This window comes from Scyliorhinus torazame, unplaced genomic scaffold (assembly GCF_047496885.1).
Source record: "Scyliorhinus torazame isolate Kashiwa2021f unplaced genomic scaffold, sScyTor2.1 scaffold_373, whole genome shotgun sequence".
Lineage (NCBI taxonomy): Eukaryota > Metazoa > Chordata > Chondrichthyes > Carcharhiniformes > Scyliorhinidae > Scyliorhinus > Scyliorhinus torazame.
Window position 1 is genome coordinate 125,001 of NW_027308100.1, and position 24,712 is coordinate 149,712.

The 24,712-nt window shown below is 48.8% G+C and overlaps 1 protein-coding gene across 1 annotated transcript in view; it reads right to left on the reverse strand.

Annotated features, from left to right (window-relative positions):
* The window catches only part of LOC140406220 (kielin/chordin-like protein), a gene marked incomplete at its 3' end in the record, with an annotated part of 184,272 nt that overhangs the window by 110,105 nt on the left and 49,455 nt on the right, over positions 1 to 24,712 (reverse strand). Inside the window, exon 8 of the mRNA XM_072494362.1 lies at positions 11,194 to 11,287. Within this exon, the coding sequence (XP_072350463.1) occupies positions 11,194 to 11,287 (94 nt within the window). The remainder of the gene's footprint in view (positions 1 to 11,193; positions 11,288 to 24,712) is intronic.

The following is a 24,712-nucleotide window of genomic DNA, read 5'->3' on the forward strand; positions in this document are numbered from 1 at the left end:
TTTGAGAGACAGAGTGTGTGAGAGAGTGGGTGAGAGAGTGAGAGTGAGAGTGTGAGTGAGAGAGGAGAGAGAGAGAAAGACAGCTTGAGAGAGAGGTCAAGTGAGTTTGAGGGAATGTGAGCGAGGGAGAGATCAAATGAGTGAGTGAGAGAGAGAGTGATTGAGCGAGTATGAGAGTGATTGAGCAATTGTGAGAGTGATTGAGTGGGTGTGAGAGAGTGATTAAGTGAGTGTGAGAGAGAGTGATTGAGCGAGTGTGAGAGAGTGATTGAGCAAGTATGAGAGTGATTGAGCCATTGTGAGCGAGTGATTGAGTGTGAGAGTCATTGAGTGAGTGTGAGAGAGAGTGATTGAGCGAGTGTGAGAGAGTGATTGAGTGAGCGTGAGAGTGATTGAGTGGGTGTGAGAGAGTGATTAAGTGAGTGTGAGAGAGAGTGATTGAGCGAGTGTGAGAGAGTGTTTGAGCAAGTATGAGAGTGATTGAGCCATTGTGAGCGAGTGATTGAGTGTGAGAGTCATTGAGTGAGTGAGAGAGAGTGATTGAGCGAGTGTGAGAGAGTGATTGAGTGAGCGTGAGAGAGTGATTGAGTGAGCGTGAGAGAGTGATTGAGTGAGCGTGAGAGAGTGATTGAGTGTGTGAGAGAGAGTGATTGAGCAAGTGTGAGAGAGAGTGATTGAGCAAGTGTGAGAGAGAGTGATTGAGCAAGTGTGAGAGAGTGATTGAGCGAGTGTGAGAGTGATTGAGCGAGTGTGAGTGTGATTGAGCGAGTGAGAGAGTGATTGAACAAGTGTGAGAGTGATTGAGCAAGTGTGAGAGAATGATTGAACGAGTGAGAGAGTGATTGAGCGAGTGAGAGAGAGTGATTGAGCGAGTTTGAGAGTGTGATTGAGCGAGTTTGAGAGTGATTGAGCGAGTGTGAGAGTGATTGAGCGAGTCTGAGTGAGAGAGTGTTTGAGTGAGTGTGAAAGAGTGATTGAGCGAGTGTGAGAGTGATTGAGCGAGTGTGAGAGAGTGATTGAGTGAGTGTGAGAGAGCGATGAGCGAGTGAGAGAGTGATTGAGCGAGTTTGAGAGTGTGGTTGAGCGAGTTTGAGAGTGATTGAGCGAGTGTGAGAGTGATTGAGCGAGTCTGAGTGCTTGAGCGAGTGTGAGAGTGCTTGAGCGAGTGTGAGTGATTGAGCATGTGTGAGAGTGATTGAGCGAGTGAGAGAGAGTGATTGAGCGAGTTTGAGAGTGGGATTGAGCGAGTTTGAGAGTGATTGAGCGAGTGTGAGAGTGATTGAGCGAGTCTGAGTGATTGAGCGAGTGAGAGAGTGTTTGAGCGAGTTTGAGAGTGTGATTGAGCGAGTTTGAGAGTGATTGAGCGAGTGTGAGAGTGATTGAGCGAGTCTGAGTGATTGAGCGAGTGAGAGAGTGTTTGAGCGAGTGTGACAGAGAGCGATTTTTGAGAGTGATTGAGCGAGTGTGAGAGGGATTGAGCGAGTGAGAGTGATTAAGCAAGTGTGAGAGAGAGTGTTTGAGTGAGTGTGAAAGAGTGATTGAGCGAGTGTGAGAGTGATTGAGCGAGTGTGAGTGTGATTGAGCGAGTGAGAGAGTGATTGAACAAGTGTGAGAGTGATTGAGCAAGTGTGAGAGAGTGATTGAACGAGTGAGAGAGTGATTGAGCGAGTGAGAGAGAGTGATTGAGCGAGTTTGAGAGTGTGATTGAGCGAGTTTGAGAGTGATTGAGCGAGTGTGAGAGTGATTGAGCGAGTCTGAGTGATTGAGCGAGTGAGAGAGTGTTTGAGTGAGTGTGAAAGAGTGATTGAGCGAGTGTGAGAGTGATTGAGCGAGTGTGAGAGAGCGATTTAGTGAGTGTGAGAGAGCGATGAGCGAGTGAGAGAGTGATTGAGCGAGTTTGAGAGTGTGATTGAGCGAGTTTGAGAGTGATTGAGCGAGTGTGAGAGTGATTGAGCGAGTCTGAGTGATTGAGCGAGTGTGAGAGTGCTTGAGTGAGTGTGAGTGATTGAGCATGTGTGAGAGTGATTGAGCGAGTGAGAGAGAGTGATTGAGCGAGTTTGAGAGTGGGATTGAGCGAGTTTGAGAGTGATTGAGCGAGTGTGAGAGTGATTGAGCGAGTCTGAGTGATTGAGCGAGTGAGAGAGTGTTTGAGCGAGTTTGAGAGTGTGATTGAGCGAGTTTGAGAGTGATTGAGCGAGTGTGAGAGTGATTGAGCGAGTCTGAGTGATTGAGCGAGTGAGAGAGTGTTTGAGCGAGTGTGACAGAGAGCGATTTTTGAGAGTGATTGAGCGAGTGTGAGAGTGATTGAGCGAGTGAGAGTGATTAAGCAAGTGTGAGAGAGAGTGTTTGAGTGAGTGTGAAAGAGTGATTGAGCGAGTGTGAGAGTGATTGAGCGAGTGTGAGAGTGATTGAGCGTGTGTGAGAGAGCGATTGAGCGAGTGTGAGAGAGTGATGAGCGAGTGAGAGTGATGAGCGAGTGGGGGAGTGTTTGAGCGAGTGTGAGAGAGTGATTGAGCGAGTGTGAGTGATTGAGCGAGTATGAGAGAGTGATTGAGCGAGTGAGAGAGAGTGAATGAGCGAGTGTGGGAGAGTGATTGAGCGAGTGTGAGAGTGATTGAGTGAGTGTGAGAGAGAGCGATTGAGTGAGTGTGAGAGTGATTGAGTGAGTATGACAGTGTGATTGAGTGTGAGAGAGAGTGATTGAGTGGGGGTGAGAGTCATTGAGTGTGAGAGAGAGTGATTGAGTGAGTGTGAGAGTCATTGAGCGAGTGTGAGTGATTGCGTGAGAGAGAGTGTTTGAGTGTGAGAGAGTGTTTGAGCAATTGAGCGAGTATGAGAGAGTGATTGAGCGAGTGTGAGAGATTGATTGAGCGAGTGTGAGAGTGTTTGAGCGAGTGTGAGAGTGATTGAGCGAGTGTGAGAGTGATTGAGCGAGTGTGAGAGTGTTTGAGCGAGAGTGCGAGAGAGCGATTTTTGTGAGAGAGTGATTGAGCGAGTGTGAGAGTGATTGAGCAAGTGTGAGAGAGTGATTGAGCGAGTGAGAGTGATTGAGCGAGTGTGAGAGTGTGATTGGACGAGTGAGAGTGATTGAGCAAGTGTGAGAGAGTGATTGAGCGAGTGAGAGAGTGATTGAGCGAGAGTGAGAGAGTGATTGAACGAGTGTGAGAGAGTGATTGAACGAGTGTGAGGGTGTGATTGAGCGAGTTTGAGAGTGATTGAGCGAGTGTGAGAGTGATTGAGCGAGTGTGAGAGTGTGTGATTGAGTGAGCATGAGAGAGAGTGATTGAGTGAGTGAGAGAGAGTGATTGAGTGAGTGAGAGAGAGTGATTGAGCAAGTGTGAGAGAGTGATTGAGCAAGTGTGAGTGATTGAGCGAGTGTGAGAGAGTGATTGAGCGAGTGTGAGAGTGATTGAGCGAGTGTGAGTGAGAATGATTGAGTGAGTGTGAGAGAGTGATTGAGTGTGAGAGAGAGTGATTGAGTGGGTGTGAGAGAGTGTGAGTGAGTGTGTGAGAGAGAGTGTTTGAGTGAGTGAGAGAGAGAGTGTTTGAGCGAGTGAGTGTGATTGAGTGAGTGAGCGTGTTTGAGCGAGTGTGAGAGAGTGATTGAGCAAGTGTGAGAGAGTGATTGAGCAAGTGTGAGAGTGATTGAGCAAGTGTGAGAGTGATTGAGCAAGTGAGAGTGTGATTGAGCAAGTGTGAGAGAGTGATTGAGCGAGTGTGAGAGAATGATTGAACGAGTGTGAGAGTGTGATTGAGCGAGTTTGAGAGTGATTGAGCGAGCCTGAGAGTGATTGAGCGAGTGTGAGAGTGATTGAGCGAGTGTGAGAGTGATTGAGCGAGTGAGAGAGTGATTGAGCGAGTGTGAGAGAGTGATTGAACGAGTGTGAGAGAGTGATTGAACAAGTGTGAGAGTGTGATTGAGCGAGTTTGAGAGTGATTGAGTGAGTGTGAGAGTGATTGAGTGAGTGTGAGTGAGATTGATTGAGTGTGAGAGTGATTGAGTGAGTGAGAGAGAGTGATTGAGTGTGAGTGTGATCGAGTGAGTGTGAGAGAGTGATTGAGCGAGTGTGAAAGAGAGTGATTAAGTGAGCGTGAGAGAGAGTGATTGAGTGTGAGAGAGTGATTGAGTGTGAGAGAGAGTGATTGAGCAAGTGTGAGAGTGATTGAACAATTGAGAGTGATTGAGCGAGTGTGAGAGTGATTGAGCGAGTGAGAGAGAGTGATTGAGCGAGTGAGAGTGATTGAGCGAGTGTGGGTGATTGTGTGAGAGAGTGTTTGAGTGAGTGAGTGTTTGAGCGAGTGTGAGAGAATGATTGAGCGAGTGTGAGAGTGTGATTGAGCAAGTGTGAGAGAGTGATTGAGCGAGTGTGAGAGTGATTGAACGAGTGTGAGTGATTGAACGAGTGTGAGAGTGATTGAGCGAGTGAGAGAGTGATTGAGCGAGTGTGAGAGAGTGATTGAACGAGTGTGAGAGAGTGATTGAACAAGTGTGAGAGTGTGATTGAGCGAGTTTGAGAGTGATTGAGTGAGTGTGAGAGTGATTGAATGAGCGTGAGAGCGATTGAGTGAGCGTGAGAGAGTGATTGAGTGAGTGTGAGAGAGTGTGATTAAGTAAGTGTGAGAGAGTGATTGAGCAAGTGTGAGAGAGTGATTGAGCGAGTGAGTGATTGAGCAAGTGTGAGTGAGTGATTGTGAGAGAGAGAGTGTTTGAGTGAGTGAGAGAGTGTTTGAGCGAGTGTGAGAGAGTGATTGAGCGAGTGAGAGAGTGATTGAGCGAGTGAGAGAGTGATTGAGCGAGTGTGAGAGAGTGATTGAGCGAGTGAGAGAGTGATTGGCGAGTGTGAGAGAATGATTGAACGAGTGTGAGAGTGTGATTGAGCGAGTTTGAGAGTGATTGAGTGAGTGTGTGAGTGATTGAGCAAGGGTGAGAGTGATTGAGCGAGTGTGAGAGAGTGATTGAACGAGTGTGAGAGTGTGATTGAGCAAGTTTGAGAGTGTTTGAGCGAGTCTGAGAGTGTGTGATTGAGTGAGCGTGAGAGAGAGTGATTGAGTGAGCGTGAGAGAGTGATTGAGTGAGTGTGAGAGAGAGTGATTGAGCAAGTGTGAGAGAGTGATTGAGCGAGTGTGAGAGAGTGATTGAGCGAGTGTGAGAGTGATTGAGCGAGTGTGAGAGTGATTGAGTGAGTGAGAGAATGATTGAGTGTGAGTGAGTGATTGTGAGAGAGAGAGTGTTTGAGCGAGTGTGAGTGATTGAGCGAGTGAGAGAGTGATTGAGCGAGTGTGAGAGAGTGATTGAGCGAGTTTGAGAGTGATTGAGTGAGTGTGAGAGTGATTGAATGAGCGTGAGAGCGATTGAGTGAGCGTGAGAGAGTGATTGAGTGAGTGTGAGAGAGTGTGATTAAGTAAGTGTGAGAGAGTGATTGAGCAAGTGTGAGAGAGTGATTGAGCGAGTGAGTGATTGAGCAAGTGTGAGTGAGTGATTGTGAGAGAGAGAGTGTTTGAGTGAGTGAGAGAGTGTTTGAGCGAGTGTGAGAGAGTGATTGAGCGAGTGAGAGAGTGATTGAGCGAGTGAGAGAGTGATTGAGCGAGTGTGAGAGAGTGATTGAGCGAGTGAGAGAGTGATTGGCGAGTGTGAGAGTGATTGAGTGAGTGAGAGAATGATTGAGTGTGAGTGAGTGATTGTGAGAGAGAGAGAGTGTTTGAGCGAGTGTGAGAGAGTGATTGAGCGAGTGAGAGAGTGATTGAGCGAGTGTGAGAGAGTGATTGAGCGAGTTTGAGAGTGATTGAGTGAGTGTGAGAGTGATTGAATGAGCGTGAGAGCGATTGAGTGAGCGTGAGAGAGTGATTGAGTGAGTGTGAGAGAGTGTGATTAAGTAAGTGTGAGAGAGTGATTGAGCAAGTGTGAGAGAGTGATTGAGCGAGTGAGTGATTGAGCAAGTGTGAGTGAGTGATTGTGAGAGAGAGAGTGTTTGAGTGAGTGAGAGAGTGTTTGAGCGAGTGTGAGAGAGTGATTGAGCGAGTGAGAGAGTGATTGAGCGAGTGAGAGAGTGATTGAGCGAGTGTGAGAGAGTGATTGAGCGAGTGAGAGAGTGATTGGCGAGTGTGAGAGAATGATTGAACGAGTGTGAGAGTGTGATTGAGCGAGTTTGAGAGTGATTGAGTGAGTCTGAGTGATTGAGCGAGTGTGTGAGTGATTGAGCAAGGGTGAGAGTGATTGAGCGAGTGTGAGAGAGTGATTGAACGAGTGTGAGAGTGTGATTGAGCAAGTTTGAGAGTGTTTGAGCGAGTCTGAGAGTGTGTGATTGAGTGAGCGTGAGAGAGAGTGATTGAGTGAGCGTGAGAGAGTGATTGAGTGAGTGTGAGAGAGAGTGATTGAGCAAGTGTGAGAGAGTGATTGAGCGAGTGTGAGAGAGTGATTGAGCGAGTGTGAGAGTGATTGAGCGAGTGTGAGAGTGATTGAGTGAGTGAGAGAATGATTGAGTGTGAGTGAGTGATTGTGAGAGAGAGAGTGTTTGAGCGAGTGTGAGAGAGTGATTGAGCGAGTGAGAGAGTGATTGAGCGAGTGTGAGAGAGTGATTGAGCGAGTGAGAGAGTGATTGGCGAGTGTGAGAGAATGATTGAACAAGTGTGAGAGTGTGATTGAGCGAGTTTGAGAGTGATTGAGTGAGCGTGAGAGTGATTGAGTGTGTGTGAGAGAGAGTGATTGAGCAAGTGTGAGAGAGTGATTGAGCGAGTGAGAGAGAGATTGAGCGAGTGTGAGTGAGATTGATTGAGTGTGAGAGAGTGATTGAGTGAGTGAGAGAGAGTGATTGAGTGTGAGTGTGATCGAGTGAGTGTGAGAGAGTGATTGAGCGAGTGTGAAAGAGAGTGATTAAGTGAGCGTGAGAGAGAGTGATTGAGTGTGAGAGAGTGATTGAGTGTGAGAGAGAGTGATTGAGCAAGTGTGAGAGTGATTGAACAATTGAGAGTGATTGAGCGAGTGTGAGAGTGATTGAGCGAGTGAGAGAGAGTGATTGAGCGAGTGAGAGAGTGATTGAGCGAGTGTGAGTGATTGTGTGAGAGAGTGTTTGAGTGAGTGAGTGTTTGAGCGAGTGTGAGAGAGTGATTGAGCGAGTGTGAGAGTGTGATTGAGCAAGTGTGAGAGAGTGATTGAGCGAGTGAGAGAGTGATTGAGCGAGTGTGAGAGTGATTGAACGAGTGTGAGTGATTGAACGAGTGTGAGAGTGTGATTGAGCGAGTTTGAGAGTGATTGAGCGAGTGTGAGAGAGTGATTGAGCGAGTCTGAGTGATTGAGCGAGTGAGAGAGTGTTTGCGCGAGTGTGAGAGAGAGCGATTTGTGAGAGTGATTGAGCGAGTGTGAGAGTGATTGAGCGAGTGAGAGTGATTAAGCAAGTGTGAGAGAGAGTGTTTGAGTGAGTGTGAAAGAGTGATTGAGCGAGTGTGAGAGTGATTGAGCGAGTGTGAGAGAGCGATTGAGCGAGTGTGAGAGAGTGATGAGCAAGTGGGAGAGAGTGATGAGCGAGTGGGAGAGTGTTTGAGCGAGTGTGAGAGAGCGATTGAGCGAGTGTGAGTGATTGAGCGAGTGTGAGAGAGTGATTGAGCGAGTATGAGAGAGTGATTGAGTGAGTGTGAGAGAGAGTGATTGAGTGGGGGTGAGAGTCATTGAGTGTGAGAGAGAGTGATTGAGTGAGTGTGAGAGTCATTGAGCGAGCGTGAGTGATTGAGCGAGTATGAGAGAGTGATTGACGAGTGTGAGTGATTGAGCGAGTATGAGAGAGTGATTGAGCGAGTGTGAGAGTGATTGAGTGAGTGTGAGAGAGAGTGATTGACTGGGGGTGAGAGTCATTGAGTGTGAGAGAGAGTGATTGAGTGAGTGTGAGAGTCATTGGGCGAGTGTGAGTGATTGTGTGAGAGAGAGTGTTTGAGTGTGAGAGAGTGTTTGAGCGATTGAGCGAGTATGAGAGAGTGATTGAGCGAGTGAGAGAGATTGATTGAGCGAGTGTGAGTGATTGAGCGTGTGTGAGAGTGATTGAGCGAGTGAGAGAGAGTGATTGAGCGAGTGTGAGAGTGTTTGAGCGAGTGTGAGAGTGATTGAGCGAGTGTGAGAGTGATTGAGCGAGTGAGAGAGTGATTGAGCGAGTGTGAGAGTGTTTCAGCGAGAGTGCGAGAGAGCGATTTTTGTGAGAGAGTGATGGAGCGAGTGTGAGAGAGAGTGTTTGAGCGAGTGTGGGAGTGATTGAGCGAGTGGGTGAGTGATTGAGCGAGTGTGAGTGTGATTAAGCAAGTTTGAGAGAGAGTGATTGAGCGAGTGAGAGTGATTGAGCGAGTATGAGAGAGTGATTGAGCGAGTGTGAGAGAGTGATTGAGCGAGTGTGAGAGAGTGATTGAGCGAGTGTGAGAGAGTGATTGAGCGAGTGTGAGTGACTGAGTGAGTGTGAGAGTGATTGAGCGAGTGAGAGAGTGATTGAGCGAGTGTGAGAGTGATTGAGTGAGTGTGAGAGAGAGTGATTGAGTGAGTGTGAGAGAGTGATTGAGTGAGTATGACAGTGTGATTGAGTGTGTGAGAGTGATTGAGTGGGGGTGAGAGTCATTGAGTGTGAGAGAGAGTGATTGAGTGAGTGTTAGTGATTGTGTCAGAGAGAGTGTTTGAGTGTGAGAGTGTTTGAGCGATTGAGCGAGTATGAGAGAGTGATTGAGCGAGTGTGGGAGAGTGATTGAGCGAGTGTGAGTGATTGAGCATGTGTGAGAGTGATTGAGCGAGTGAGAGTGATTGAGCGAGTGTGAGAGTGTTTGAGTGAGTGTGAAGGAGTGATTGAGTGAGTGTGAGTGATTGAGCGAGTGTGAGAGAGTGATTGAGTGAGTGAGAGTGATTGAGCGAGTGTGAGAGAGTGATTGAGCGAGTGTGAGTGTGTTTGAGCGCGTGTGCGAGAGAGCGATGTTTGTGAGAGTGAAAGAGCGAGTGTGAGAGAGAGTGTTTGAGTGAGTGTGGGAGTGATTGAGCTAGTGAGAATGATTGAGCGAGTGTGAGAATGATTGAGCGAGTGAGAGAGTGATTGAGCGAGTGTGAGAGAGTGATTGTGCGAGTGTGAGAGAGTGACGAGCGAGCGTGAGAGAGTGACGAGCGAGTGTGAGAGAGAGTTTGTGAGCGAGTGTGAGAGTGATTGAGCAAGTGTGAGTGATTGTGCGAGTGTGAGAGAGTGATTGAGCGAGTGTGAGAGAGTGAGTGAGTGAGCGAGTGATTGAGCAAGTGTGAGTGAGATTGATTGAGTGTGAGAGAGTGATTGAGTGAGTGTGAGAGAATGATTGAGTGTGAGTGAGTGATTGTGTGAGAGTGTTTGAGTGAGTGAGTGTTTGAGCGAGTGTGAGAGAGTGATTGAGCGAGTGTGAGAGTGTGATTGAGCAAGTGTGAGAGTGATTGAGCGAGTGAGAGAGTGTTTGAGCGAGTGTGAGAGAGAGCGATTTGTGAGAGTGATTGAGCGAGTGTGAGAGTGATTGAGCGAGTGAGAGTGATTAAGCAAGTGTGAGAGAGAGTGTTTGAGTGCGTGTGAAAGAGTGATTGAGCGAGTGTGAGAGAGATTGAGCGAGTGTGAGAGAGCGATTGAGCGAGTGTGAGAGAGTGATGAGCGAGTGAGAGTGATGAGCGAGTGGGAGAGTGTTTGAGCGAGTGTGAGAGAGTGATTGAGCGAGTGAGAGTGATTGAGCGAGTGTGAGAGAGTGATTGAGCGAGTGTGAGAGTGATTGAGTGTGAGAGAGAGCGATTGAGTGAGTGTGAGAGAGTGATTGAGTGAGTATGACAGTGTGATTGAGTGTGAGAGAGAGTGATTGAGTGGGGGTGAGAGTCATTGAGTGTGAGAGAGAGTGATTGAGTGAGTGTGAGAGTCATTGAGCGAGTGTGAGTGATTGTGTGAGAGAGAGTGTTTGAGTGTGAGAGAGTGTTTGTGCGATTGAGCGAGTATGAGAGATTGATTGAGCGTGTGTGATTGAGCGTGTGTGAGAGTGATTGAGCGAGTGAGAGAGAGTGATTGAGCGAGTGTGAGTGTTTGAGCGAGTGTGAGAGAGTGGTTGAGCGAGTGTGAGAGAGTGATTGAGCGAGTGAGAGAGAGTGATTGAGCGAGTGAGAGAGAGTGATTGAGCGAGTGTGAGAGAGAGTGATTGAGCGAGTGTGAGAGAGAGTGTTTGAGCGAGTGTGAGAGAGTGATTGAGCGAGTGTGAGAGAGTGATTGAGCGAGTGAGAGAGTGATTGAGCGAGTGAGAGAGTGATTGAGCGAGTGTGAGAGAGTGATTGAGCGAGTGTGAGAGTGTTTCAGCGAAAGTGCGAGAGAGCGATTTTTGTGAGAGAGTGATGGAGCGAGTGTGAGAGAGTGTTTGAGCGAGTGTGGGAGTGATTGAGCGAGTGGGTGAGTGATTGAGCGAGTGTGAGTGTGATTAAGCAAGTTTGAGAGAGAGTGATTGACGAGTGTGAGTGATTGAGCGAGTATGAGAGAGTGATTGAGCGAGTGTGAGAGAGTGATTGAGCGAGTGTGAGTGACTGAGTGAGTGTGAGAGTGATTGAGCGGGGGTGAGTGAGTGATTGTGTGAGAGTTTGAGTGAGTGTGAGTGTGTTTGAGCGAGTGTAAGAGAGTGATTGAGCGAGTGTGAGAGAGTGATTGAGCGAGTGTGAGAGAGAGAGCGATTTGTGTGAGAGGGAGAATAGCATGTGATTAAGTACATGGGAGAACTGGGGAGAGAGAGTGAGTTATTGAATGCGAGGGAGAGGAGGGATGGCGAGAGAGTGAGTGAAAGAGTAATTTAGTGAGGGGGGAGAGAGAGTTATTCAGTGTGAGAGTTATTGAGAATGAGAGAGATTGAGAGTGTGATAGAGTGAGAGATTGAGAGTGTACATGATTGAGTATGCAAGAGTGAGGGAGAGAGTTATTGAGTGTGAGGGAGGGAGAGCGTGTGATTTAGCATGCAATAGATTCAAGAGTGATGTTTGAATATGGGAGAGCAAGTGCGAGAGAGTGAGAAAGAGTGAGTGTGTGTAAGAGAGCAAGTGATTGTATGTGAGCGTGAGGTATGGTGATGCGAATGAATGAGTGAACAATGTACGAGAATGAGTGATTAAATTCATGATTCAACGAGTGAACGTGGATAAGGAGTTGTAGTGTACCAGGTCCTCATCATTGGGGGTATGGAAGTGAATAGGGATCTTACCAACACACAGTGGGCAACAGGTCCCATACAGAGGTGGGACAGGATTTCTGCAGTTTGTCTCACACTGTTTCTCTTCACACACGACTTGCCCTTCCTGGAAAACACAAACGGGAATATTTAGTTCTGTTTCTGAAGGTTGCTCTGCACCCTTTCTGAAATTGCTGATTCTTCACGAGGGGAGATTCCAAAGCTAGCCTCCAGTTCAGCAGCCCAGCCTGCACTATGATCAGGACATTCCACTGCATGCAGATATTCACTTGGGAAGATATTTATGCGCATGCACACACATAAGTACACGGACACACATGATCCATGCACACACATGATCCACGGTGCAAATTATGGCTAAAGTTCTGTCCACCAATATCCCAAACCCACTGTAGTGACTGCTATCTCTCACAAACACCCCCATACATTCTCACAACTGCCATCACTCACTAACACTCTCACAACTACCATCTCTCACTAACACTCTCACAACTGCCATTTTTCACTAACTCACAACTGCCATCTCTCACTAACACTCTCACAACTGTCATTTTTCACTAACTCACAACTGCCATCTCTCACTAACACTCTCACAACTGCCATCTCTCACTAACACTCTCACAACTACCATCTCTCACTAACACTCATAACTGCCATCTCTCACGAACACTCACAACTGCCATCTCTCACGAACACTCACACAACTGCCATCTCTCACTAACACTCTCACAACTGCCATTTTTCACTAACACTCTCACAACTACCATCTCTCACTAACACTCTCACAACTGCCATCTCTATCACTCTCACAACTGCCATCTCTCACTAACACTCCCACAACTGCCTTCTCTCACGAACACTCTCACAACTGCCATCTCTCACTAACACTCACATCTGCCACCTCTCACTAACACTCACACAACTGCCATCTCTCACTAACACTCTCACAACTGCCATCTCTCACTAACACTCTCACAACTGCCATCTCTCACTAACACTCTCACAACTGCCATCTCTCACTAACACTCTCACAACTGAAATCTCTCACTAACACTCACACTACTGCCATCTCTCACTAACACTCACACAACAACCATCTCTCACTAACACTCACACTACTGCCATCTCTCACTAACACTCTCACAGCTGCCTTCTCTCACTAACACTCTCACAACTGCCAGATCTCACTAACACTCACATCTGCCACTTCTCACTAACACTCACAACTGCCATTTCTCACTAACACACACAACTGCCATCCATCTCTCACTAACACTCACACAACTGCCAGCTCTCACTAACACTCACAACTGAGTTCCATCTCTCACTAACACTCACACAACTGCCATCTCTCACTAAGACTCACACAACTGCTATCTCTCGCTAACACTCACAACTGCCATTTCTCACTAACACACACAACTGCCATCCATCTCTCACTAGCACTCTCAATTGCCATCTCTCACTAACACTCACACAACTACCATCTCTCACTAACTCTCACAACTGAAATCTCTCACTAACACTCACACTACTGCCATCTCTCACTAACACTCACACAACTGCCATCTCTCACTAACACTCACACTACTGCCATCTCTCACTAACACTCTCAAAACTGCCATCTCTCACTAACACTCTCACAACTGCCATCTCTCACTAACACTCTCACAACTGCCATCTCTCACTAACACTCTCACAACTGCCATCTCTCACTAACACTCTCACAACTGAAATCTCTCACTAACACTCACACTACTGCCATCTCTCACTAACACTCACACAACAACCATCTCTCACTAACACTCACACTACTGCCATCTCTCACTAACACTCTCACAGCTGCCTTCTCTCACTAACACTCTCACAACTGCCAGATCTCACTAACACTCACATCTGCCACTTCTCACTAACACTCACAACTGCCATTTCTCACTAACACACACAACTGCCATCCATCTCTCACTAACACTCTCAACTGCCATCTCTCACTAACACTCACACTACTGCCATCTCTCACTAACACTCACACTACTGCCATCTCTCACTAACACTCACACTACTGCCATCTCTCACTAACACTCACACTACTGCCATCTCTCACTAACACTCACACAACTGGCATCTCTCACTAACACTCACATCTGCCACCTCTCACTAACACTCTCACAACTGAAATCTCTCACTAACACTCATTCTACTGCCATCTCTCACTAACACTCTCACAGCTGCCTTCTCTCACTAACACTCTCACAACTGCCATCTCTCACTAACACTCTCACAACTGCCATCTCTCACTAACACTCTCACAACTACCATCTCTCACTAACATCCACAACTGCCATCTCTCTATCACTCTCACAACTACCATCTCTCACGAACACTCACACAACTGCCATCTCTCACTAACACTCAACTGCCATTTCTCACTAACACACACAACTGCCATCCATGTCTCACTAACACATACACAACTACCATCTCTCACTAACACTCTCACAACTGCCATCTCTCACTAAGACTCACACAACTGCCATCTCTCACTAACACTCACACTACTGCCATCTCTCACTAACACTCACACAACTGCCATCTCTCACTAACACTCTCACAACTGAAATCTCTCACTAACTCTCACAACTGCCATCTCTCACTAACACTCACACAACTACCATCTCTCACTAACACTCACACAACTGCCATCTCTCACTAATACTCACAACTGCCATCTCTCACTAACACTCACACTACTGCCATCTCTCACTAACACTCTCACAACTGCCATCTCTCACTAACACTCACATCTGCCACCTCTCACTAACACTCTCACAACTGCCATTTCTCACTAACACACACAACTGCCATCCATCTCTCACTAACACTCACACAACTGCCAGCTCTCACTAACACACACAACTGCCATCCATCTCTCACTAACACTCACACAACTACCATCTCTCACTAACACTCTCACAACTGCCATCTCTCACTAAGACTCACACAACTGCCATCTCTCACTAACACTCACAACTGCCATCTCTCGCTAACACTCACATCTGTCACCTCTCACTAACACTCACAACTGCCATTTCTCACTAACACACACAACTGCCATCCATCTCTCACTAACACTCTCAACTGCCATCTCTCACTAACACTCACACATCTGCCATCTCTCACTAACACTCTCACAACTGCCATCTCTCACTAACACTCTCACAACTGCCATCTCTCACTAACACTCTCACAATTGCCATCTCTCACTAACACTCTCACAACTGCCATCTCTCACTAACACTCACACAACTGCCATCTCTCACTAACACTCTCACAACTGCCATCTCTCACTAACACTCTCACAACTGCCATCTCTCACTAACACTCTCACAACTGCCATCTCTCACTAACACTCACACAACTGCCATCTCTCACTAACACTCACACTACTGCCATCTCTCACTAACACTCTCACAGCTGCCTTCTCTCACTAACACTCTCACAACTGCCATCTCTCACTAACACTCACATCTGCCACCTCTCACTAACAATCACACAACTGCCATTTCTCACTAACACACACAACTGCCATCCATCTCTCACAAACACACACACAACTGCCATCCATCTCTCACTAACACACACAACTGCCATCCATCTCTCACTAACACTCACACAACTACCATCTCTCACTAACACTCTCACAACTGCCATCTCTCACTATGACTCACACAACTGCCATCTGTCACTAACACTCACAACTGCCATCTCTCACTAACACTCTCACAACTGCCATCTCTCACTAACACTCTCACAACTGCCATCTCTCACTAACACTCACACAACTGCTATCTCTCACTAACACTCTCACAACTGCTATCTCTCACTAACACTCACACAACTGCCATCTCTCACTAACACTCTCACAACTGCCATCTCTCACTAACACTCAACTGCCGTCTCTCACTAAGACTCACACAACTGCCATCTCTCACTAACACTCTCACAACTGCCATCTCTCACTAACACTCTCAACTGCCATCTCTCACTAACACTCTCACAACTGCCATCTCTCACTAACACTCTCACGACTGCCATCTCTCACTAACACTCTCGCAACTGCCATCTCTCACTAACACTCTCACAACTGCCATCTCTCACTAACACCCTCACAACTGCCATCTCTCACTAACACTCTCACAACTGCCATCTCTCACTAACACCCTCACAACTGCCATCTCTCACTAACACTCTCACAGCTGCCATCTCTCACTAACACCCTCACAACAGCCATCTCTCACTAACACCCTCATACACTCTCACAACTCCCGGTTGAGATCAGTGAATCAGGAATCAGGACAGAGCAACCATCTCAATTGACTCACATTCCTCTCTGTCCCGGAGCCTGACTCCAGAGGGAGCAATTGCTCACTCAGACATTTGAGAGGACACATTTAAAGTTTCTTACAAAGCCACAATTCAGTAGAACCAGGAGTTAGAATTGCATGGCAGGGCATGTTGTCTTTCAGAGGAAGCAGATATTGAGCAACGAAGAAAGGCACTGGCACTCGAAAATAACGCAACTGTCAACAAATCAATTCCTCAGCAATTAATCGCCGAACTGCCCTCACAAAACACATGCAAATGTGGCAGAGATCCTCAGGAGGGCGCCACTGTGCTAATGCTGCCATTTAACAGACCCAGCTGGAAACACAGTCTTGATAACATTCCACCATCGTACAGGAACATGCTCAAACCCAGAGTCTTAAATGCTGTCCTTTCTTCATGGAAATGTCTCCCAGGACCGACTTTTACCAACCGGTGGAACTTCGGGACGCACGCTGGCCAATGTTCGCGCCCCATGCCAGCTGACCTCAGCGGCCCAAGCCGGCTGACCTTCGCGACACACCATTATTACTTACCTGTAATGTGACAGGTGAGCCTGCTTGGTCCACACGACCTCCCTTGCTTTGATATTCAATGTTACATCTCTGCTAAGGATGTCAGCTGATGATTGAAGTTCTCGCTGCATCCTTTGAAAAAAATCAAGAGGTTTGTCCTCAAATTCGCCATGCTTAGTCGTCAAGTGCCTTTGAGGATTTTAAACTTTAATTTGCCAGTACTTCCCTGCATATAACACACATGGGCTTTGCATCCTGATTTGCATTGGCACAATTAAAGCCATAGCTCAAGAAATCATCTTTATATTGCTTTGCTCCCGATTTCAATCTCTTAATTGTTTGTTCACCAGAGGCCCTGGAGCTCTGGATACAGCACACACCAGCACTGCCTTGTCCTGCCATGCACTCTCCTGCGATGCTCTCTCCAGCAGATTCAGTTGTGAGATCCTGGTCTGTTTGTATCTCTGGCCCGCTCTACCTTGTTACAAAATAATCCATCTTCAGTTCTTCACACAGTCGTGTTGTTTGCTTGCTGGTAGCTACAAAATGGAGGAATCTCTCCTCCATAATTTTGCGCCTAAAGCGCTGACTGAAAGGGCGCATGGCACCAGTGTTCGTGCTGGGCCCGTGACCTTCTCTCTGCCGCTGCCTCTGGCGGAAAGACTTCTTCGTTCACATGTAAAGGCCGGTTGCGGCCGGAATTCTTTTTTTACTTTGAAACTTTATTTCCAAGACCAGATTTTTCCAACTTTATGACTTTTTACTGCTGATTAAAACAATTTCAGTTGAACATGCGCATCCTTACATTGACACACAAACTTTGTTCCAAATATATTCCCATTTATTTAGAAATTTAAACAAGTAGAGAAAAAAGTACAATCTTGATTTTACTTTACAAACTATGACTTTAGACGAGATGAAATAACTTGTCAAACACACACAATGTCACAATATGTTTTACTGGTTCCACTACATTGCACAAACATCCAGTCATCTCTTCTCCATTTTTACGAAAAGCACATACTTCCTGGTTTCCAGAGAGTGGTGACACAAAGTGATGACTGTGTAGGTTTCTCCCAGTGTTGACATGTATCAGCTGTATTGACTGGCCTTGTTTGATCGGTATTCCTCGCCAACAAACCTGGCTTCCCTCTCACTGTCCAGTAGCTGCTTCTACCACAATCACAGGCTGCTGACCACTTCCCGACCAGTACTTCACGTTGTGGGAGGGCAAGCAGACGTTGAACAGCTTGACCATGGAGCCGCGGGTCGCATACTGCCAATCAGTGGCGGGGGACGAGTCAAGCAGCGCACAGAGGGCGGGCATCAGAGCGAAGCTCCAAGCTGGAGCCATGACTGTTCGCATCACACGTCCACTTGGACGCCCGGCAGCTCCTGTCTCAGCGACCCCCCCACTGTTGTTTGATGGGGACAGTGTAGAGGGAGCTTCACTCTGTATCTAACCCTGTGCTGTACCTGCCCTGGGGGTGTTTGATGGGGACAGTGTAGAGGGAGCTTCACTCTGTATCTAACCCTGTGCTGTACCTGCCCTGGGGGTGAATGTTCAGCACCATTCATCCTGAGATACTAAAGCAGTCCCTGTCCAATTGCTGGACAATATTTACGTTTGGGCTGATAAGCAGAAAGCAACAGTCATGCCATACATTGTCAGACAATGGTCATCTCCAACAAGACAGCACCTAACCATTTCCCTTTGAGATTCCCATCGCTGAATCCTCCAATAACATCCTGGGGGTTACCATAAACCCGAATTGAACTGGACCAGACATCCAAATTCAGTGGCTACAAGAGCGGGTCAGAGGCTGAGAATTCTGCAGCAAGTAACTCACCTCCAGACTCCCCAGAATCCTGGAGTTCCTGTCCTAACAGAGGCTATGGGTTCACCTACATCACATGGACCGCAGCAGTTTCAGACGTGACTGCAGCAGTTTCAGACGTGACTCACCACCACCTCTGCAAGGGCAATTATCAATGGGCAACAAATACTGTCCCAGCCAGCAATCCCCACATTCCTTAAAGAATTTTTAAAAAAATCTTTGAACCTTCTCTGCCCTGGTGAATGTTGCTTCCCGTTGTAACGCGACCCTCCCAAGGAATCCTCATCGATATCGGTAATGTTCCTCTCCTCCCTCCAACTGAATTCCCCTCTAATCTTCCCAATAACTCCTTTCCATGTCGATGGGGGTTTGCTACATGATGTGTGATTTCTGTTGACACAGTTGGACAGTTATTTTCTGCAATTTGCAGCATTGACATGTGAGCAGATCTCTAGCTCTAGGGCCTCAATGTCCCACTTTGGAAAGAGAAAGGAATTGGGATCTGGGTCACAGTCCGGGGGAGGGGGCCACTGCATCTTACCCTAACTCTGACTTCACCCCAAACAACGTTTCCAACTCCAATCATCACTCTCATCCCAAACCTCCGACCTTCCCGCCCTAACCCCAATACTCATTCTTATCCCAGACATCCGACCTTCCCGCGCTAACACCAATCCTCATTCACATCCCAGAGTTCCGACCTTCGCCCCCAACCCCAATCCTCATTCCAGACCTCCAACCTTCCCGCCCTGACCCCAATCCTCATTCTTATCCCAGACCTCTGACCTTCCCCTCCCAACCCCAATCCTCATTCCCATCCCAGTACTCAGACCTTCCCGCCCTAACCCCAATCCTCATTCTCATCCCAAACATCCGACCTTCCTGCCCTAACCCCAATCCTCATTCTCATCCCAGACCTCCTACCTTCCCGCCGTAACCGCAATTCTCATTCTCATCCCAGACCTCCGACCTTCCCGCCCTAACCCCAATCCTCATTCTCATCCCAGACCTCCGACATTCCCGCCGTAACCGCAATTCTCATTCTCATCCCAGACCTCTGACCCTCCCCCCTAACCCCAATCCTCATTCTCATCCCAGACCTCCGACCTTTCCCCCAACCCCAATCCTCATTCTCATCCCAGACCTCCGACCTTCCCGACCTAACTCCAATCCTCATTCTCATCCCAGACCTCCGACCTTCCCTCCTAACCCCAATCCTCATTCTCCTCCCAGACCTCCGACCTTCGCACCCAACCCCAATCCTCATTCTCATCCCAGACCTCCGACCTTCCCTCCCAACCCCAATCCTCACTCTCATCCCAGACCTCCGACCTTCCCTCCCAACCCCAATCCTCATTCTCATCCCAGACCTCCGACCTTCCCTCCTAACCCCAATCCTCATTCTCATCCCAGACCTCCGATCTTTGCCCCCAACCCCAATCCTCATTCTCATCCCAGACCTCCGACCTTCCCGACCTAACCCCAATCCTCATCCCAGACCTCCGACCTTCACCCCCAACCCTCATTCTCATCCCAGACCTCCGGCCTTCGCCCCCAACCCCAATCCTCATTCTCATCCCAGACCTCCGACCTTCTCCCCCAACCCCAATCCTGATTCACATCCCAGACCTCCGACCCTCCCGCCCTAACCCCAATCCTCATTCTCATCCCAGACCTCCGACCTTCCCTCCCAACCCCAATCCTCATTCTCATCCCAGACCTCCGACCCTCCCCCTAACTCCAATCCTCATTCTCATCCCAGACCTCCGACCTTCCCTCCCAACCCCAATCCTCATTCTCATCCCAGACCTCCGACCTTCCCTCCTAACCCCAATCCTCATCCCAGACCTCCGACCTTCACCCCCAACCCTCATTCTCATCCCAGACCTCCGGCCTTCGCCCCCAACCCCAATCCTCATTCTCATCCCAGACCTCCGACCTTCTCCCCCAACCCCAATGCTGATTCCCATCCCAGACCTCCGACCCTCCCGCCCTAACCCCAATCCTCATTCTCATCCCAGACCTCCGACCTTCCCTCCCAACCCCAATCCTCATTCTCATCCCAGACCTCCGACCCTCCCTCCCAACCCCAATCCTCATTCTCATCCCAGACCTCCGACCCTCCCCCCTAACCCCAATCCTCATTCTCATCCCAGACCTCCGACCCTCCCGCCCTAACCCCAATCCTCATTCTCATCCCAGACCTCCGACCTTCGCCCCCAACCCCAATCCTCATTCTCATCCCAGACCTCCGACCTTCCCGCCCTAACTCCAATCCTCATTCTCATCCCAGACCTCCGACCTTCGCCCCCAACCCCAATCCTCATTCGCATCCCAGACCTCCGACCTTCCCTCCTAACCCCAATCCTCATTCTCCTCCCAGACCTCGACTTTCGCCCCCAACCCCAATCCTCATTCTCATCCCAGACCTCCGACCTTCCTGCCCTAACTCCAATCCTCATTCTCATCCCAGACCTCCGACCTTCCTGCCCTAACTCCAATCCTCACTCTCATCCCAGACCTCCGACCTTCCCCCCCAACCCCAATCCTCATTCTCATCCCAGACCTCCGACCTTCCCGCCCTAACTCCAATCCTCATTCTCATCCCAGACCTCCGACCCTCCCCCCTAACCCCAATCCTCATTCTCCTCCCAGACCTCCGACCTTCGCCCCCAACCCCAATCCTCATTCTCATCCCAGACCTCCGACCTTCCCTCCTAACCCCAATCCTCATTCTCCTCCCAGACCTCCGACCTTCGCCCCCAACCCCAATCCTCATTCTCATCCCAGACCTCCGACCTTCCCTCCCAACCCCAATCCTCATTCTCATCCCAGACCTCCGACCCTCCCCCTAACTCCAATCCTCATTCTCATCCCAGACATTTGACTTTCCCGCCCTAACCACAATCTTCATTCACATCCCAGACCTCCGATCTTCGCCCCCAACCCCAATCCTCATTCTCATCCCAGACCTCCGACCTTCCCGACATAACCCCAATCCTCATTCTCATCCCAGACCTCCGACCCCAACCCTCATTCTCATCCCAGACCTCCGACCTTCTCCCCCAACCCCAATCCTGATTCACATCCCAGACCTCCGACCCTCCCGCCCTAACCCCAATCCTCATTCTCATCCCAGACCTCCGACCTTCGCCCCCAACCCCAATCCTCATTCTCATCCCAGACCTCCGACCTTGGCCCCCAACCCCAATCCTCATTCTCATCCCAGACCTCCGACCTTCCCTCCCAACCCCAATCCTCATTCGCATCCCAGACCTCCGACCTTCCCGCCCTAACTCCAATCCTCATTCTCATCCCAGACCTCCGACCTTCGCCCCCAACCCCAATCCTCATTCTTATCCCAGACCTCCGACCATTACATTTCAACTCCAATCCTAACTCTCATCCCAGACATCTAATCTCCCGCCCTGACCCGATCCTCATCCTCACTCCGGACTTTGCAGACTGCAGGCCCCACCTCCCACTGCAACCACTCACCCTGAAACCAATGCGAATCCCCCCCCTTACCACCATCCTCCCCCCCCACCCTGACACCCCACCCCCCTAACACCTTCACCCACACCGACCTTCACTTCAGGCCACGTACAGTAGCATCAGTCTGGGCTCAGCTCCTGCTAAAATTCCCATAGGTTTCTAGTCTGGCCCGATCCCCTCCTCAGCCTCTTGAACACAACCCAGAGGCTCTCATCTCATCAGCTTTTGTTCTGAACATTCTTCAGTTTGGGATGTGACCAGCCTCAGCAATGGCCCCTTATCCAGGGGAGGTGAAGCAGAAATCTGCCAGCTTTCATTATTTTTCTTTCCCTCTCCCTCATTGTCAGGTTCTGCAAAACCAGCTCACTGAAAACATCAGTGACCGCGGCTCATACGAGCAGCCCCCCCCCCCCCCCCCCCCCCCCCCCCCGATCAAACCCCAGCACGTAACCTCACACTCCAGTGGACAGACGAATGGCAGTATAATTTTGGATAAATGTGAGGCTATCCACTTTGGTAGCAGGAACAGGAAGGCTTATTATCTGAATGGCCATAAATTAGGAAAGGGGAATGTGCAACGAAACCTGGGTGTCCTCGTACACCAGTCACTGAAGGTAAGCATGCAGGTACCGCAGGCGGTAAAGAAGGAAAATAGTATGTTGGCCTTCATAGTGAGAGGATTTGAGTACAGGAGCAGGGATGTCTTGCTGCAATTATACAGGGCCTTAGTGAGGCCACACCTGGAATATTGCATGCAGTTTTGGTCTCCTTATCCGAGGAAGGATGTTTTTGCTCCAGAGGGAGTGCAGCGAAGGTTTACCAGACTGATTCCTGGGATGGCCTGAGTGAGGTATGAGTCAGTTAGGATTACATTTGCTTTGATTCAGAAGAATGAGGGTGATCTCATAGAAACCAATAAAATTCTAATAGGATAACGCAGGGTAGATGCAGGAAGGATGTTCCTGATGGTGGGGGTGTCCAGGACTGGGGGTCACACAGTCTGAAGATATGGGATGGACCATTTAGAAGAGGGATGTGGAGAAATCTCTTCACCCAGAGAGTGGTGAGCGTGTGAAATTCTCAACTACAGGAAGTAGTTGAGGCCAAAACATTGTATGTTTTCAGGAAGCAGTTAGATAGAGCACTTGGGGTAAAGGGGGGCAGGGGAGGTGGGAACAGCTATCGAGTTGGATGATCAGCGATGATCATAATGAACGGCAGAACCGGCTCGAAGGGCCGAATGGCCTTCTCCTGCTCCTATTTTCTATGCTTCCCTGATCTCACCCCAGTTCTATCCCAATCTCATCTCTCTGATACCCCCCACAGCCCCATGATCTATCATGCAGGGGATACTGAGGAAAGGTCTGGTTAGTGGGTAACAGCAGGCTGCCCACAGATGGGGAGCTTGCAGAGCAGAGGCTTGGGTGGGCGGGGCAGTTACCGAGAGAGCAATTCAATGTGACTAACTGCCTGGCCAGGCCTCTGTTGGATCACCCGTTGACTGGACTCTCACCAGTTCACCTCAGCGACCCATGTGGTATTCTGAGCAGGAACAGGACAAGAGTGGAGTTTCTGTGTCAGCCTCTGAATCACCAGGTTCTGGGTTAAAGTCCCAGTCTCGGACTCCAGCACAAACATGAAGGTTAACACTCCAGCGCAGTGCTGATGGAGTGTTGCACTGTCAATGGTACTAACGTTCGGAGAAGACTTTAAACTCAGGCCCCATCTTCCTGTTCATGTCAGAGATCCCAAAGCAATATTTTGAAGTACAGCAGAGGGGGGTCATCCCCAGTGTCCTGGCCAATATCGACTCCTCAATCAACATCACAAAAACAGATTATCTGGTCATGGCTACATTGCTGTGTGTGGGAGCTTGCTGTGCACATATTGGCTGTTGCCTTTCCTACATTGCAACAGTGACTACACTGCAAAAGGTATTTCATTGGCTGTAAAGTGGAATTTTAGTAAAGTGAAAGTGTTTTGGGTCATCCGGTGGCCATGAAAGCTGTGGTATAAATGCAAGCCCTTCCTTCTTTTCAATCCTTCAGTTCTCAGCCAGAGAGAGATGGCTGATGGACCAAACTCTTCAACCTCGGATAAAAGCAAACTTCTGTGGATGCTGGAAACTGGAAATATAACAGAAAAAGCTGGGCAAACTCAGCAGGTCAGGCAGCATCGGTGGAGAAAGAACAGTTTCTCGCGGTCCTGCCTATCCCTCCCACTCTACCATTTCCACCAAGCTAGCGGATCAGCCTTGGTTCAATGAAGAGTGCAGGAGAGCACGCCAGGAGCAACACCAGGCAGACCGAAAAATGGGGTGTCGACCTGGTGAAGCTACAACACAGGACTACTTGTGTGCCAAACAGCAAGTAATAGACCGAGCTAAGTGATTCCACAATGAACGCGTCAGATCCAAGCACTGAAGTCCTGCCACATCCGGCCGTGAATGGTGGTGGACTATTAAACAACTCAGTGGAGGAGGAGGCACGATAAATATTCCCGTCCTCAACAATGGAGGAGCTGAGCATATCAGTGCAGAAGATAAGGCCGCAGCATTCATAACAGCGGATGATCCATCTCGGTCTCCTCCAGAAGTCGCCAGCATCACAGATGTCAGTCTTCCGCCAATTCGATTCACCCCCCGTGATATCAAGAAACGGCTGAAGGCACTGCAAAGTCTATGGGCCCTGACAATATTCTGGCAATAGTACAGAAGACTTGCACTCCAGAACTTGCCGTGCCACTAGCCCACCTGTTCCAGTACAGCTACAACACTGGCATTTGCCCGGGAATGTGGAAAATTGCCCAGTTTTGTCCTGTACACAAGGAACTGTACAAATCCAACCCAGCCAATTACTGCCCCATCAATCTATTCTCCATCATCAGTAAAGTGATGGAAGGGGTCAGCAACAGCACTAACAAGTGTTACTTACTCAGCAGTAACCTGCTCACGGGTGCTCAGTTTGGGTTCTGCCAGGGTCACTCAGCTCCTGACCTCATTACAGCCTTGGTTCAATCATAGACACAAGAGCTGAATTCCGATGGTGAGGTGAGAGTGACTGCTCTCGACATCAAAGCAGCATTTGATCGAGTATGGCATCAAGGAGCCCGAGCCAAACTGGAGACAGTGGGAATCAGGGGAACCCCTCTACTGGCTGGAGTCATGCCTTTACCAAAGAAAGATGATTGTGGTATTTGGAGGTCATTTATCTCCGTTCCAGGACATCACTGCGTGAGTATTTTCCAGGCACAATCATCTCCAGCTGCTTCCTCAATAACATTCATCCCATTGTCAGGTCA